General features: G+C 49.2%; 1 protein-coding gene across 1 annotated transcript; it reads right to left on the bottom strand.

Annotated features, from left to right (window-relative positions):
- Positions 1-9,864: 9,864 nt before the first annotated feature.
- MLNR (motilin receptor) lies at positions 9,865-12,773 on the bottom strand. Its single transcript, XM_040447951.1, has 2 exons — positions 11,888-12,773; positions 9,865-10,906 (listed from the first exon to the last, which is right to left on the bottom strand). The coding sequence occupies exons 1-2, from the start codon at positions 12,771-12,773 to the stop codon at positions 10,518-10,520; spliced, it is 1,275 nt and encodes a 424-aa protein (XP_040303885.1). The 3' UTR covers positions 9,865-10,517.
- Between the last annotated feature and the right edge of the window lie 5,160 nt (positions 12,774-17,933).

Here is a 17,933-nt window from a genome sequence, read left to right on the forward strand (position 1 = left end):
ATGTCTATCATGAAATCCAGGTCATGTTTTGCACTGAGTTATAATTCCCAAACCTGCAAGATTTGACCTCTGTTCATTCCGTGTTTGGGGTATGTTTTGTGATGCTTACATCCATTCTCCTCCGTCTTCATCCTGGGAAGACTCCATAGGACTTTAAGCGAACACAAACATTAGGAAAAATACAAAAATATCAGGCAGATATAGAGCATCCTAAATTGTAGACAGAAGCTCTTTATCTTTCTCTCTGCACTTGAGCCTCTGACGGTGAAGGTCCGCAGAGAGTAAGTCACCCTCTACATGTTGGCCTGGTGCTTCTCTGACACGTCTCAACGTGATCAACGTTGAGATCCCACGTCTTCAGGTAAGGGCTTTGAGATGCTGACCTGGGAGTCTATCTTGAGTTACCGGATAATCTCTTCTTCCATGAGAACACTGAGTGTTTAGAATAACCTCAAAGGTTAGGAAATTCTACGTTAAGTTGGCAAGTCCTGCAGAACTTTCCAGAAAGTTTCACTTGAACTTCATGTTTAGTGGCCAAACTTGTGGCTTCCTCAAGTCAAAAATCATAATAAAATTCACTATTTTCCATCACTTCATTTGTGAATGTGACACTGTAGTCAAGCTGCTGGCTGCCGTGAAGATGCCAGGCATTTGTTGCTGGATTTTTTCCCTCAAGGGCTCTTGTTAAGATAGAACATTTTTAAGAATGACAAATGAAACCAATGAAATAGAAATCTGTTAATATACTACAGAGCCAAATGCTTGACCTGCCATCAAACTATTCCATCTAGCATGTGTCATTCTTTATACCATCTATATATAAAACAAAGCCTTGCAAGAGCTCCATTTAAATTTCAAAAGCATCACATCTGCCCACCTATTGAGGAAGGCCCATTTCCTTCTGTTATTGTAACTTTCTTCACTTCTCTGAAAAAAGGCAGACACTATATTGTCAAATCCTAAAAGCAGTTGCAGTGACCCTTCGAAAAAAGAACAGTCTTCCCCAGCTGTTTTCAATGCAACAGACGCCCCACAGTAAGCCCTGACTTTCCAAGAAGAGTGGAATGTGTTGGTACTCTGGGAATACTCTCTAAAAGCCTGGTGCACAAGACTTTAATTTTACCAACTCACTGGACACAACGCGTACCTGACCACATCACTACTCCATAATCAGGCCTCACCTTGTGTGTATGGAGGACACCACACCTTTTGGACAGAGGGAAAGACTGATTCCAACAAGCGAAAGGTAGTAGGATATGAACTGAGGACAATAAGGCTAGTTCACGCTGACTAAAGATTACCACATGCCTGACAGTGTGCAAACGAAGCACACTACATTCTATTATTATATATTATATATACATTGTAATAATTATATAATTAAACATTCTATTATAATACTGCAATGCACCAAGTTTTTAAGAAACCAGTCTCTGTCCTCGCCCCAAATGTAAAGTAGCCTCCAGACACACATAGGAACTGTTGTCAAGCCCCAGGCAATGTGCTAGGCACTTTACATATATTTAAATACTACTTCATTATCCTCTATGGTCTCAGTTATCACACAAAGTTACATTTCTTCAGAATGAGAATCTCCCTTATTGTGAATTCATTGGTCACTTGACTGTTTTACTTCATTCAATCCCTTTTGCAGAAAGGGAAAATAAAGCCTTACAAAATTGTCTGTGTCTGTACATACACCCAGGAACAGGTTATATATACATTAAACTTCTTCAGTTCAACACATTTTTATTACCATGTTCCAGTAGGTTCTGAATCATATGCTTATTTCCTCAGTTTTGTGGTTTTAAAAAAGCATCAGTGTGGGTTGCAAATACTCAGCAAATAGCTGGTACATGCTCTCCCACTGCGGCAAAACAGGCTGGCTTGTGGGCACCCTGTGTGTATTGTTCAGCAACCGTTTCCTCTATAACTTACCATTTTCTGGCTCTTGCCCCGACATTCTGTTGAAAGACTTTCCAGGTTCCTTCCTTTTGCCATGACTGTGGCCTTTCCATTGCCCTTATTCTAGGGTTACCAGATTTAACAAATAAAAATACCGTGTCCAGTTAAATTTGAATTTCAGAAAACGAATGATATTTTTAGTGTAAGTACATCATACTTATTAAACTTATACCAAAAAAAAAAAAAAATCATTGTTCATCCAAAATGCAAATTGAAGCGGGAGTCCTGCATCGAATCTAACAACCCTACTTCCTTCTCTGTCATCCATGGTGTGTGACCCTCTGGCCTCTGAGCCTCCTTGAAACTCTCTTCTTTTGGGTTGTATCACATTTGTTGCTTTCCCTTGTTCTGCTCCTTCTGCCTGGTTCAGTGACTCTTGTAGTCTGTGTTGGGATCATAAGCATGTATCCGTAGGCCTCTCCTTTTATCTCTATAAGCTTTCTCTTTGGTGAGGTCTTTGATTCCTATCACTTAGATCAGTGGATCTCAGAGTGTGATGCCAGACTAGGGACAGCACTGGCACCTGGAAACTGGACGGAAATGCATATTCTCAGCCTCCAACCCAGATCTACAGAATCAGGTCTGGGGTGGGGCCCAGCCATCTGTATTTTAAGAAGGCTTTCAGCTGTTTTTTTTTTTTTTTTTTTAATTTTTTAACTTTTTATTTTATTTTTTGAGAGACAGAGACAGAGCGCGGGCAGGGGAGGGGCAGAGACAGAGGGAGACACAGAATCCAAAGCAGGCTTCAGGTTCTGAGCTATCAGCACAGAGCCCAATGCAGGGCTGGAACCCATGAACGCAAAATCATGACCTGAGCTGAAGTTGAACGCTCAACTGACTGAGCCAGTCAGGCGCCCCCAGTTGTTTCTGACACAAGCTAAGTTTTGAGAACCACTGGTATAAGTGATCACTTGTAGCCTCTGGACTCCCAAATCTTTACTATTAGCCTCGATTCCACACCTAAACTTCCACCTAGCACTTCAAATTGTAGTGTTCTGTGGAATGTTAATAAATGAAAGAAAAGAAAAAAAATAAGTTGTATGGTCAAATGGGGTTTATGTGGTATTTCAGCACATCTTAAAGTTGTTTGACTATGGGGATCTATTACCAGGAGGTTGTGGAAAACACAACAGAGGGATGGCTTCATTGGAAACAGAGTAATCAAAATGGAATTCACTGTCGCCCCCGCTGAATCACCTCTACAACTCATTTCTTTCAAATAGCACCAACATTCTCCTTGTTAAGTAGGCTTAAAATATTGGATGTATGACTCATCTGCTATCATACCCAATCAGCCTCTGACTGTTAAGACTCAGTCATGGTAGTACTGAAAGGTAATAGACCTGGGTGACTTTTGAGGGTCGAGGAAGCTGCTGTTGCGGCTTATCAGGCTCAGGCTTATCTGAGCCTTATCAAGGCTCAGAAGGCACCTCTTCACTGAGACATGGAGACCAGCCCATCCACCCCAAAGGCAATTCTGGCTGATCTCAGTAACTAGCAGCAAGCTGTCCGGGGCAGCGGGTACACAGCTCCAGGGCTCCCCACAGAGCCACAGTGACATGAGGTCAAGCACTTAGGGATAGAACCCAAGGACCCAAGAGGGCCATGAAGAGCTGAGCAGGCCCGTCCTGGAGGAACTGAGCAAGAAGACAAGGTATTGAAGTAAAAGAAAATCAGAACATGCTTTGAAGAGCTGAAGACGCGGTAGATGATCCGGTTACTGAAATGAGCAGTCGTGGAGAGTCTGAGGCCCATCGTGGCCTGCAAGTAGAAGGATCTCAGCATGGGGTGGCTGGGCCACACCCACACAGAGAGGTTCAGGGGACTGAAGGGCTGAGGAACCAGGGAATCACGACTGGACCACTGCCATGAGTTTCGGCCATAACATAAATGACTTTCATATGAATCCATCTCCCAAACCCACCTTTTGTATCTTTATTTACTATCTTTGTATCTCTTCTTTTATCCAGGGGTAAATATAGGGAAAGGGAGGCAAAGGGCAGGCAAGGGGAGTGGGGTATGGCGAGAGCGGAAGAGACTGCTGTAAGGGAGATCTTACTGAAAGTGCACAGCCTTGTCTGCACGTTGGAATCATTAGAATCACCTGGGGAGCTTTAAGAGCTACATCTGGGTCCAACCGCCAGAGGGCTTGGTGCCACTTTCTTGTCTCTGGATTAATGCTCCTCAAATTTTATTTATTTATTTATTTATTTATTTATTTATTTTTAAAGGAACTTTTTTTTTTTTTAACGTTTTTTTTATTTATTTTTGGGACAGAGAGAGACAGAGCATGAACGGGGGAGGTGCAGAGAGAGAGGGAGACACAGAATCCGAAACAGGCTCCAGGCTCCGAGCCATCAGCCCAGAGCCTGACGCGGGGCTCGAACTCACGGACCGCGAGATCGTGACCTGGCTGAAGTCGGACGCTTAACCGACTGCGCCACCCAGGCGCCCCAATGCTCCTCAAATTTTAAAGTGCGTTGGAATCACCTGTGGATCTTGTTAAACTGCAGATTCTGATTTAGCAGGTTTGGAGTAGGGCCTGAAAATCTGTATTTTAGCAAGATCTCAAGTGATGCTAATACCACCGGTCTGTGGATCACATCTTCTGCAGCAAAATCCACAGCAGAGGTTCTCAGAGGATGGTCCCCAGACCACCAGAATCAGTATCACCTGGGAACTTGAGAGAAATGCAAATTCTCAGGCCCCCACCCCAGACCCATTGAATCAGAAACTCTGGGGGTGGAGCCCAGCTACCTGTGCTTGAAGACCCCCCTCTGGTGATTCTGATGCAGGCTGAAGTTTGAGAACCACTCTCATAGAGAATTTGCACAGGGAATAAAAAGCCAGAGGGAAGGGAGCTGCTATTTGCTCTAAGGACAAAGTAATGAATTATCATGCAGGTAAGACAGAAACAAAGATCAGGTTTTGTTCTATTTACATTACAGTTAGGAACAAGCATAACCATTACGATAAAATTAAGACATCATAACTTTGAAAACTGCATGTATGTATTCACTTTAAAAAAAAGCTTTTTAAGGGGCGCCTGGATGGCTCAGTCGATTGGGTGTCCGACTTTAGCTCAGGTCACGATCTCATGGTCTGTGAGTTTGAGCCCCATGTCGGGCTCTGTGTCGGGCTCTGTGCCAACAGCTCAGAGCCTAGAGCCTGTTTCGGATTCTGTGTCTCCCTCTCTGATCCTCCCCCGTTCATGCTCTGTCTCAAATAAATAAATAAAGGTTAAAAAAAAATTAAAACAACAAAGTTTTTTAAAATCCCCATATCATCACAAGTAGTAGAAATTATCTGGGACATTTTCGAGACTAGCACACTCACTACAAAGATGAGAGGGAAGGAGATATCAAACTGTGGCCTTTTCTGCTGAGGGCTGCTTGGCCCCCCCCCCAGGGTGTAGCTGGTACAGATGCAGGAAGACAAGGCAGGAAGGCTTGGCCCTGGTGATTAGGAATGGGGAAGGGGATGCCAGTTGCTCTGCAGCCACAACATTGTTGGGGCCTTTGGCCAAAGGAAGTGCTGAACCCGGTAATGTTACTGCTCCGGTGTCACACTTACCCCACAAGTGCGCTTTGCCTGGGTTACAGTAAATAACTGGCCCCAACCAGGCTCCCACGCTCAGCTCCGCCAGTCGGTTTGGCAGGCTCCAGCTCCTGGGTACGTCAGTGCCCTTACCTCACCCTCTCGTCTTCCTCAGGGGCCCTTCCTTGACTCCCTTCAGCTCTGCTCCTCACTTGTGCCCTTTTGCTGCTGTTTTGTGTCTTCTGTGTGGTGTGGTAGCTCAGATCAGATGTCCCAGTCATCTATCCACCCAACCTGCGTCTTTGCCCCTCCACTGGGGTGAGGTTCTCGGACTCCTCCCTTGCCTCCCCCAAGTTGAGTTCAACACACGTTGTCCACCTCCAAGAGATGCCGAGGGGAATAAAACATGGTTTGTCCTTAGGGAACCGGTGTTACAAACTCTGGGAACCAGTCACCGGCAAGGTAACATGCTAAGTGCCAGGAAAGACAGTCACCAAGCATTGCAAAATTGCCTGTGTACACTCAGCTCTCCTGGTCTGGCTGCCACTTTTTAGCCCTTAGTTGCACAGGCATCCATTCTTCTTCTTCTTTTTTTTGTAATGCTTATTTATTTTTAAGAGAGAGAGGGAGTGAGCCCGAGGAGCGGCAGAGAGAGAGAGAGGGGTATAGAGGACCTCAAGCAGGCTCTGCACTGTCAGCACAGAGCCTGATGTGGGGCTTGAACTCATGAACCATGAGATCACAACCTAAGCCAAAGTTGGATACTTAACCGACTGAGCCACCCAGTACCCCATGTCCATTATTCTGTGAAAAGTATGGGTTGTTTTCCTGAGGAGGCAACAAGTAGTGTCTGCCTCTGTCACTTCCTTATAGTTTACACAGAGCAAGGGACGTGCTGAGCACCAGGCCACAAAGCATGCCTGTGGAGTACATGCTTGCTTAATTACAAATGCTCCTGTGCTCCCAGGAGAAGACGGGGATTTTTGGAGGCTGCTCAGAGCTCATCCCCATGTATGTAATATTTAAGAGTTATGAATCTTTAGAAGGTTGGCTCACAATGAAAAATTGCCTCAAGTCTATGTTTAAGGAAAGTCTTTATTTATTTATTTATTTATTTTTAATTTTTTTTTTTTAATTTTTTTTTTCAACGTTTATTTTATTTTTGGGACAGAGAGAGACAGAGCATGAACAGGGGAGGGGCAGAGAGAGAGAGGGAGACACAGAATCGGAAACAGGCTCCAGGCTCTGAGCCATCAGCCCAGAGCCCGACGCGGGGCTCGAACCCACGGACCGCGAGATCGTGACCTGGCTGAAGTCGGACGCTTAACCGACTGCGCCACCCAGGCGCCCCTATTTATTTATTTAAAGAGAGACAGCATGCACAGGAGAGGGGCAGAGAGAGAGAGTGAGGGAGACAGAGAACCCCAAACAGGCTCCACGCTGTCAGGACCCTCATGTGGGGCTTGATCCCATGACCCTAGGATCATGACCTGGGCTGAAATCAAGAAATGGATGCCTAACTGACTAAGCCACTCAAGTGCCCCTAAGAAAAGTCTTTTTAAAGCTCCACTTATAATACTTGACCTGCACAACCATCCACACTTGTATCCGAAAAACTTCTGCATACTGGCAAATGTTACTATTATACGTGTAGAAACTGTCAGGAGGGACCGTGTTCAAACATCTAACATGCTGCTCCCATGTCCCCTTGAAGACTTGTACAAGGGACTCTAGGTTCCCAGGAGGTGCTGTGCAATAGCTTCTTTGAACATTTCTTCAGAAGTGGAAATGTCTCATACAGAAAAGGAAGGAATGGGGCACCTGGGTGGTTCACAGTTTGTGGGTTCAGGCCCTGCATCAGGCTCTGGGCCAACAGTATGGAGCCTGCTTGGGATTCTCTCTCTCTCTCTCTCTCTCTCTCTCTCTCTCAAAATAAATGAATACACTTTAAAAACAATTTTTTTTCAACGTTTTTTTATTTATTTTTGGGACAGAGAGAGACAGAGCATGAACGGGGGAGGGGCAGAGAGAGAGGGAGACACAGAATCGGAAACAGGCTCCAGGCTCCGAGCCATCAGCCCAGAGCCTGACGCGGGGCTCGAACTCACGGACCGTGAGATCGTGACCTGGCTGAAGTCGGACGCTTAACCGACTGCGCCACCCAGGCGCCCCTAAAAATTTTTTTAAAAAAGGGAGGAATGTCTCTGTGGGTAACACTAATGTGATACTCTGCAGCCCCATCTGATGTAAGGGATTTTGTTACCCTGTGAGCTAAACCTGGGTTAGTCTTGATGACACATGTACACATTTCAAACAAAAAATGCCATTAAAAGGGTGATTGATTTGGACGCCATCATTACATGGATTTCTCTTTCTAGTGTGTTCTGTCATACGCTAAATCCAGGCTGTCATATACACTTAGCATCTTAGTAAATATTTCTTGAATGAATGAATGAAACACAAACCCTTCCCCAAGGCTGATGCCTCACCTAACAAAAGCACTGTGGCTTGCAGACAGCAGAGAGGGTTTGAGAGAAACTGGCAGGGACACCAGCACGTGCAGGGTGCCGGGAGTGGCCCTGGGGAACAGCCTCCAGGGAGGGTCCAGGAGTGAAAACCACACTCTGCAATGATCCCTGACCCAGCCACCCTGGGTCTTTCTAGGACTCCCCTCTCTTGTTACAGTCAATTGTCAATACACAAGGACACTCTTTGCTGGGATAGAGAACAATTTTAGATCTTAGAACAACTTTTCATATTTTTTTACCACAACCCACAGTAAAAACACATTTTATTTTCTGAACCAGGAATGACACTAGCCACTATATGATTGAAACAAGTTTCACAAGATGATAATTACCTTACTACAAGTGATGGCCTGATTCCTCTATTCTCTTCTTGCCCCACTACTTCCTACAAAAAAAAAAAAAAAAAAAAAAAAAAAAAAGAAAAGAAAAGAAAAGAAAAGAAAAGAAAAGTGACACAGTCCAGTGATTTCACAGTCTAGTGATGGGTGAGACCAGCATTTCAAAAACAAGCAAACAGTGGTCTGCAGGAGAGATGGGCCTCAGACATTCCATCCCAGGGTCCACGCGACAAAAGAAGGGGGATCCTCCTCGCTGCCATGCCTGGGAACACACTTGGGTCACAGGAAAGTGTGATGTAAATCCCTCATCTCTCTAATCTGACCAAAAAAGCTCAAAGGAGAGGCCTTTGCTTCCGTATCTGTAACATTTTACACTTAAAATATTAGTAAGGTTCTTAACCATGATCTTCCATAGGGAAGAGGCCTGGTCTGACTGCCCCAAAGAGACACTCACATGCGTGGAAAGACTGTGTGGCAGGAGCTCCGGCACGTCCCTACTTAGTGCTCCCAAGCAGAGGCAGTGGCATAAGGCTGGCACCTCCACTGTGAGAGCCCTGCTGTCTCAACAGTGTGGCTCAGGCCACCAGATTTCATAAGAGTTCCTGAGGAGGGGGGATGGGGAGTTGGCTCTGTGGTAAGTCCAGGAAATGCTGGGTGAAACAACAATCTGGGGCTTCTGGTGTGATATGTGCTGTGGTGACTCTCAAGGAGGGGGCAGCTATGCGGTGCTTTCCCACCATATTTGACCACAGGGTCCTTTTTGCAAATAATCACCAAAAACTGCAGAATACAGTTTAGGGCCTGCTGCCCCCAGTGGCCACTATGTGCTTCTGCCGCTAGCTCAGAGAAACCGTGTAGAAGAGACACTTCTCTGCTGTACCAGTTGAGGGCAGGGCCAGGGTGTTGGCATCCTTTATGGGGACTTGAAGGCACCCCTGTGTTTAGTTAATTACATGGAAACGTGACAGAACTTTGTCAGCACGTTGAGCAGAGTCTCTCTGGTTTTCCCCTTTACCGTTTGTAGTTTACAACTCAGCACTCTGCGCCCTGCCCACCTCCAGGGGGCGCCATTCATATAGACCGTGGTGTGAACGAGGCCCCCTGGAGCTGGGTGAGGCGGCAACCGCAGCCCTCTGAAGACAGTTCTGTGTTTTAAACTAAAACACAAAACAGTTACAGAGCTGTTGGTCAGAATGCCCAAGACATTCTCCTTCACCCTTGACGGCATCCGTGGACCCTTGTGTTTTTTCACTAAGAGCAGTTTCTCAGGGTGGGAGTGGGTAAGAATCTTAAAGATTGGAGTTCGGACTCAGACCCACCAGTTCCTGTCTGGGAAATGTAAGATTCAGTTCCATCACCAGTAAAACAGGAATGATGACAACTCTTATCCCACCAAGCTGAGGCAAATCAGATCTTCATAAATGTCATTAGTAGTCACTCTGTCAAGAAGCCAAGTCCTGCTGCAGCTCCCTGCTCTCAGGCTTCTGTGCCCAGGTTTGTTACCTCATGGCAAGGGCGCCCGGCAAGCCCCATGGGCAGTGTTGGGGACAAGTGGGTTGCAACACAGTGCATATGAACAGCAGTTCTGAAAGACAGTGTTGTTCTTAAACTCTGTGATTTGTTCTGAGCCAGGAGTGAGACGGCTGCACATTGGCTTTTACCCAGAATTCCTTTCACTTACTTCTAAACAATTTTGCTACCTTATATAGACATTAAGTAATTTCTTGAATAAAAACTCTTATTATCCTGGGTTCCTTGTATAGGCACCATGACGTGTATATACAAAACATAAAAACAAAATACACCCCTGATCTCAGAGGTGACAATTTTCATGGCAGCATCTCTCTTATTACCCAGAAAATGAGCAATCCTATTTCCAAAGTCGAGGAGAATGAAGACTTAGAAAACCTCCCAGAGCACATTTTGTGATGTGGGATTTCGTGAGTCTGAAATGAACATCCTTGAGGGAGGGAAAATGGAAGGCGGTTCAATTGCATACCTTGGTTTTAAAAACGAACATCATGCTGACATGTTGTTGACATGATGTTGACATGTTGACCAATTTGCAGAATGTTGACCACTCTTCCCAACTCTTCCTGAGGGCATCAGTACCGCCCCCCACCCCCCGCCCCCTTCAGTCCTGATTTCCCTACAGACCTGTCTTCCCTGAAGTCTCAGCATTGTGGGACAAGGCGACTTGCTTGGCGGTACTGGTTGACGACGTCTGTACATTGGCGCTGGTCTCTGTGTAGGCAGCAGCGTCTCCTCCCATGTCCCCCTCAGTGTCCCTGCTTCGGCAGAAACTTCTCTGTCTGGACTGTGTAGCCAGCAGCAGTTTCCAGGCCGCTGCTCTGTACTTCTTTGAAATGAGGTTGTAGAGGATAGGGTTGATGGATGCACTCAGATAGAAAAGTTGCAAAGCAACAATGTTAAAGTACTGAGAGAAGTTCATCATCCGGGAATCTTCCGTATTTATGTAAATGATCCTGCCAACGTGGAAAGGCAACCAGCACACTATAAATGCCAGAACCACCACCACTGCAAAACAAGACACGGGCACCAGAATTAGCTAAAGCATTCGAAAACAAACGAGGGTCCCCAAGATTCCATCTCAAGTAATAAGTAACAGCAAAACGAATTAGATACAACTTGTACCTAGCCAAATCCCTACCCCGGAAAAACTACCAGGCTGCAGACAGCATCGATATTTGCTTTAAAACTGCATATATGTGTTATCAAGGCTGGACATAAACCAGAAGGAGAAATTTCTTTTAAAAAAATTTTTTTTCAACGTTTTTTTTATTTATTTTTGGGACAGAGAGAGACAGAGCATGAACGGGGGAGGGGCAGAGAGAGAGGGAGACACAGAATCGGAAACAGGCTCCAGGCTCCGAGCCATCAGCCCAGAGCCTGACGCGGGGCTCGAACTCCCGGACCGCGAGATCGTGACCTGGCTGAAGTCGGACGCTTAACCGACTGCGCCACCCAGGCGCCCCAGAAGGAGAAATTTCTACTAACAAGCTGTTCGGGCAGGCTTCCTTCCACAAACCTACTTCAGAGACATGTTCTCTGTACTCCTTTGGAAAGAATTCTGCAACAGGTCTGCACAATCTTTGGTTTTTTGATATGGGTATGGTTCACTTTAGCCTTCAGGATAACTGAACGTTAAGTTAAAAAAAAATTAGCTTAATGTGATCTGCCTCGTCTTCTCAAGGGTACTGTGAATAATTCACATCTGCGGCATCTAACAGAGGCCGGCGGTTGGTTTACCCATCCGGATCAGCGCAGCTCACTGATCCAGCGGCTTTGGAAAATCATTTCGGCTTAGCTGACCCAGGCATCCCACCCTCGGGGGCATCCTGGGGTTACCCAGAGCTCTTGGAGGACTGGAGACGGTTTTCTCTGGAGACGGGAATGACACAAGGAATCGTAACTACAAGAGGAGCTGGGAGACCAGGGGAAGGGGACGCAGCCCGGACCGTGGGTTGGTGTGTTTGGAACAGACGTGGCGCCACTTACGCAGGACGCGGACCGTCTGCCGGTGGCCCTTCTCGCGCCCGGAAGCGGCCGGGCCTCGTAGCGGCCCCCGGCTCCTCCACAGCTCCCGGCCAATGAGCCCGTAGAGGACGCTGAGGCACAGAAAGGGCAGGAAGAAGTAGGCGGTGGTGACCCAAAGCATGACGCGAAGCGCGCCTAGCTGAGCCGGGCTGGGCCGGCACTCGCGGCTGAACAGAGCCGCGGCCGCCGCGGCCTCGAGCCCCGACGGGGGGGACAGCGGTGGCGCTCGCGAGGACCCGGGGTGCGACGGTGGCGGCGAGGTGCGGGGCGAGGGCGTGAGCGGGGCGCTGCCGTTTAGGTCCGGGACCGCGTCGAGGCCGGGGTCCTGCTCCACGCCCACCAGGAAGAAGAAGGGCCCGGCGGAGAGCAGCGCCACCGCCCAGAGCGCGGCGATGAGGGCGCGGACGCGGCGCCGGGTGACGAGGACGCGGGCACGGAGCGGGCGGCAGATGGCGAGATAGCGCTCGACGCTGAGCGCCGTCATGTGCAGCAGCGTGGCGTAGGTGCAGCCCTCGCCCAGGTAGAGCGAGAGGCGGCAGAGCAGCTGCCCGAACACCCAGGGCCGCGAGCGCCAGAGGCGGTACAGGTCGAAGGGGAGCCCGAGCAGGATGAGCAGGTCGGATACGGCCATGCTGCCCAGGTACAGGTTGGTGGTGGTCCGCATGTCCCGGTAGCGCCCGATCAGCAGCACCGTCACCACGTTGCCGCTCACCCCGACGGCGAACAGGCCCAGGCACACGGCGGTCACAGGTACCAGCGCCTCCAGGGGGAAGGGCGAACAGAGGCGCTCGTCGCACGGCAGCAGCGCGCCGTCCGCGCCGGCGCTGCTGTTCCAGGGGCTGCCCATGGACCCGCCGCGCCGGCAGGGCGCACGGACGCGCTCGGCGCCCTTCTGAGCCTCCGCACCTCCGGGTGCCCCGGGGGCTCGCCGCAGGGCCCCGCTAGCGAGGCGCTTCCTCGGGCAGCCCGCACGCAGCGGCTCACCCGCCCCTGCCCGCGCTGCCCGAGCTCTGCGGCCTCGCGCGCGGGGCCGCGACTTTGCAGGGTCCGCTTTGAGGCCCTCCCTAGCGGGCGGCGCGCAGTCTCCGCCCCCGGCGACCGCCCGCCCCACTCCCGCCCCCCCGCCCGCGCCCTCTCTGCCCGACGCGTGCCAGGGAGCTTCCCTCCCCACCGACTGGAACACGGGAGGCGGCCACGGCGCACGAGTCCTGTCCCATCCGGGGAAGCGGTTGCGGAACCCCGGTGAGGTGGGTTACTGACCCCAGCGGAACGCGGGCGCTTTGGTCACTCGAGTACAGAGCGGGACCTTCTTAGGGCCCTCGGCTGGTGGCTGTGTTCAGGCGGTTAGGAAAGGCTGCCTCAATACTGCGTAACAGGAGAGGAGTTTAGAACAGAATCTAGAGTCCCTCCTGGGTTCTAGTTGTGCGTCTACAACCGAATGATCTTGGGCCAGTCCCAGCGTCGCTCAGCCCAGGTCTCCTATTCTGTAAGTGTTCGAGTAGGGATGGAGGGAGTTGACCAGATCACTTCACCCATCCCTTAAAACCCTGAAATCGGTGGGCGTGACCATGTCTACTGGTTTCAAAGAACAAGGGTTAAGTATTACATGTATATTTGAATGCTTAAATGCGTTGTGTTGTTCCTATGTACAAAATATTTTATAAACCAAAAAGCAGAGTATTTGCCAACACTAGGAAGAATTAAAATTCTGGGGAAGAGACTACAGCTGATGCACGAGTCGGTGCGTGGTGGTATTAATGACAATAGCTGACGCGCATTGAGTGTTTAGGATGTGTTTGGCCCCTTGCTTTCTATTTAACCCTCATGTCTGTGGGAGCTCATTTTATCCCTGAGCAAAGTGGGACTCACTGAGATCACACAGGTAGCAAGAGGCAGGATGGGGATTTGGACTGTGGTCAGCCTGATTCCAGAGCCTGCGGGCCTGATGTGCCACCAAATCAGCTCTACCCCTGTCCAGCTCCACCCCCTAGGGTCTTTGGAACCCTTTAGTCCCCAAAGCATCATAGATTGCTCTGGACCTTTTCTGCTGAGTTCTGCATCTCTGTGTGGATGGATACGTGGCTAGCAGTTTTCCCACCCATCCTTCTGTGGTTTTAAATCTTCAATTTCTTCTCCCAAGGTTTACTTCTCCTTTCTGGAACTTGGAACTTCACTTCAACTGGAACTTGGCTTTGCCCTAGGGACACGTTTCCCCTGCTGGCTTAGAGGAGGGGAACCTGTCACCTTGTGCATCACTGCTGTTCCCAGCCGCCCTGACACCTGTCTCTATATCTAACTTTCTCTGACTCTGCCTTTTCCAGCCCCCTCCCCCGTCGCTCACCCTCCTTGTTGAAGATTTTGGGGCCTGACCCTCACTCTCAAGCACTCCTGATAAAAATCACACCACACACAGGAGTCTTGCAATGCGTCTGTCCCTCCCTACTATGGATGAGCTGGTCTTCTAGCATTCCAGGCAGTGGCTCCTGTGGACATCCCTCACACCCGAGCATCACCAGGACCTCCTCCATCTCAGTGTCAGTCATCTGCTTTCTGAACTCCACCCCTGGCTTTCTAGCTTTCTAGCTTTCTCCCTTTCTCCGATACCTCAACTCTTGCAATCCTCCAGCCACACCGGGACCTCCAGTAGGCTGCCCCTCCTACCCTTTCCTTGTCCCCCACTTGCCTCAAGTCCTCACTTCCCTCCTTGACCCAATTTAGACTCCACGAGCAATCCTAATCACTCCCAGGCTTACACCCTCAACTCCTGTGCTCTCTTCCCTGTTGTCGTGCACGTCTCCGTGACAAGAACACAACCACAGTCCTGGTTAAATCGAATCCTCTGCCTACTCCATGCCCACCCCCAAAGAGCCGTTGAGTTGTTTCACTTGAAATTCACCACCCCTGACGGGGCTCTTCATGTTTCCTTGGCCATCCTCATTTCTCTTGACACAGCAGGGACATGGCGGGGCACATGAAAGTGTGACTTTGTGGGCTGCACACATTCCTATCATGCTGTGACTGTTGCTGTAGCCATTTTCTCTTGGTCCTTGTTTCTCAAGAGAGACAGGCTCACCATGGTGATGATTATCAAGGGTGGTGGTGGAGAGGGAGCAAGTCCCTGTGAAGGGTGACTAGGAAGAAGGTATAGGACTTGGGGAAAACCCTCCTGGAGATTCCAGTACCCCTTTCTCAGCCCCAGTCGACAGTCCCTGGTCAAGAATGACCATTCTGGCTCCCATGATGCAGCAGCTCCCTCTGGGCCCAGTTAGACTCCCCTTGCCATGCTCTGTCTGCCATGCTGTGGTTGGTGGCATCTTCTGCATCCATCAGCCACAGGAGCACACCTAGCTGTCTCAATGATGCCACATCCGGACTTAGAGAGCTAAGCAGCCCCTACTTGAAGTGTCGTACTACCCTCAAAGCTAAGGAGGTGGTGACACATAAGCCACGTGTCTCTGTCTCTGGCCCACATAATAGCAAAAACCTCAACACGTTAAGGGGAAACTATAAACATTGTTTATGATGCAACTGCTTTGAATTGCAAACATCTGGGAAGACCTACAAGCACTACCTCTGAGTACTCTTCTCCTGCCTTCCCTTCTTCCAGTTTTTTCAAAACACCAGCTGCCCTTCATGGTTCAGTTGGGCCCAGTCAGAATGCCCCACAGTGGCCATGTCCTACAATAAGGAATACTCACCTAAAGTAACAAGGAAACATTTCTGGGCACCCTCATCCCTATATTCATCTTCTAGGGGGACGGAGTTGTTATCGCTGGCTGTTTTTACCTCTTGGGGGGCTGAATAGGCATAACTTTCTGTCTTAGGAACTAGGAATATGAATGTTCTTACTCTGTTTACAGGGAATGGAATAGAGATAGAAGGAAGTCTATCTTTGGGGAAGATATTCTGTGCAGGGGGCAGTGTGAGGGCTTTCCTCAGGGAACCTTGCTGAGAGATGGAGGGTGTGCAAACTAGGGTCAGAGCTCACCACTCGGGGGGTAGAGACCACCACCTAGAGGGTGAACCGGGGCAAGTTACTTAATATCTCTGAGGCTCCGACTCCTCATCTGTAAATAGGGGTGTCAGTACTGGGACCACTTCATTGAGTTGTTCCAGCAAGAAAATATAAAGCCTTAGCCCAGTGTCTGGTATGTCGCAATCTCTCTATAACCATTAGTTATTATTAATCACAGTAATAACGAAAGAGGATTCCCTTGGATCCAGATGAACCCCTGTCTTCTTCTTTCTTTGGTCAAATCGCATGCTTTCTGACGCCACACCTGTGCCCCTGCTCTTAGTTCTCCTTCCATTGCTTTCTGTTGAAAGCCTAATCCATTTGCCTTTCCAGGGCAAAATGTTGCTATTTCTAGGTCAGGTTTCCCAAGCCCTTCAGTGGGATGTGTGTGTTGTCTCTGATGCCCTCAGAACTCTTGTTAGCTCCCTGAGACCCCGACACATCGGGTTGATGCATAGTGAGCAAGCAGACTGTTGCCTCACGGGAGACCTGTCCCGCTGCTACAGGCTCTTGCGCCAGCGCAGGTGGCTGGGGGTGGGCCCACTATAAAGGGGCAGGTGGGGTGCGTAGTCAGTGAAGGACACGTTATGCTGCCTGAATTAACAGCCTCCAAAGACCAGTGCCCTGACATCTCACACATTTGTTTCTTGCTCTCCAAGAGCCTGTCTCGAGTGTGGGGGACAGTCTAGAGGTGTTACCTCTATTTGGTGGCTCACTGTTCTAGGCTGCTTCAGTCATATGGCCTCTCCATATGATGCTCCCATCGTCTCTAAGGCAGGGGAAGAGAGAAAATGAAATGCTTCTGCCTGAAAGTGACTGTGCCAGCTGTAAGCTGCAGTGTCCGGGCTCCAAATCCACCCTCCTGGGGTCCCGTAAACTATTCATCTCCTTGGCCCACCTGCTCCCTGTTAGGCTTGTCAGCAGAGGGGCCGGAGGGCAGGGAAAGAAGACACTTGCTCCTTCCTGTTCCAGTTTCTTTCAGTGTCATCGCACAATGGCTCTGTGTCCTGCCAGCAGCACTGGCTTCAGTCTCCAGCTCCTTTGGACACAAGCAGAAGCCCCGCCAGCAGCAGTCAGGCAGCCGCTCCTCCTCAGAGGTCTGGCTCCCACTTCCTGGGGGCTCCTCCTCTAACCTCGTAGGTTCTGATACCCTCAACATCTTCCCTTTGCCTCCAGCCTAAAGAGTGGCAGCTTTTCCCAGCAGTTATTACCTCTGTGTCACCTGTTTGCTTTTACAGTCCTCTAACACTTGTTACACGATGCCCAATGTTAAATGATCCTTATTAAATACCTGGTGCAGCATCTGTTCTCCTGACTGAACCCTGATGAATACAGAGGTGAATGTCTTTTCTGCTTCTGTTTCATTGGCCAGAAGTCACCTGGCCTCTTCCAACCTCAGCGGTATGGGGGTGGGGGCGGGGGCGTGCCCTGAAGGAGGAGAACCAATATTTGGCCAAGGATTTTGTTTTGGCATTCAAACTATGTGGTCCAGTAACTATTACCATATAATATAACAAAATTTCTGGCCACTCAGTGGCTTTAGGCAACCATTTTATCGTGCTAATTCTGTGGGTCAGGAATTCAGGGATGGCTTGTCTTTGTTCCATGATGTCTGAGACCTCAGCTGCAAAGGTCCAAAAGCTGGGAGTGACTTGACAGGTAGGGGCTGGCATCTCCTGAAGTCTCACTCAGTCACCTGTCTGTGCCTGGACGGAGGAGACTTGAAGAGTGGGACCCCTGACTGGAGTGCTTGCATTATTCTGCACTTTGCTTTTTAACTTAATTGTATTTTTCTTTCCTTTAAGAGTGTCAGGGAGAGAATGATCCATGAGTAGATAAAGGGATACTCTTGAGGGTATGTACATTATCTTAAAAAGTGTACATGAGGGGCGCCTGGGTGGCGCAGTTGGTTAAGCGTCCGACTTCAGCCAGGTCACGATCTCGCGGTCCGTGAGTTCGAGCCCCGCGTCAGGCTCTGGGCTGATGGCTCAG

Source organism: Herpailurus yagouaroundi, unplaced genomic scaffold, assembly GCF_014898765.1.
Source record: "Herpailurus yagouaroundi ecotype Mexico unplaced genomic scaffold, PumYag 197, whole genome shotgun sequence".
Lineage (NCBI taxonomy): Eukaryota > Metazoa > Chordata > Mammalia > Carnivora > Felidae > Herpailurus > Herpailurus yagouaroundi.

Excerpts from the sequence above, each read along its gene's own strand:
- MLNR (XM_040447951.1), bottom strand. The coding sequence starts at position 12,773 with ATGGGCAGCCCCTGGAACAGCAGCGCCGGCGCGGACGGCGCGCTGCTG. Across the intron at positions 10,907-11,887 it reads GCAGACGGTCCGCGTCCTGC|TGGTGGTGGTTCTGGCATTT; the intron begins GTAAGTGGCGCC and ends CTTGTTTTGCAG.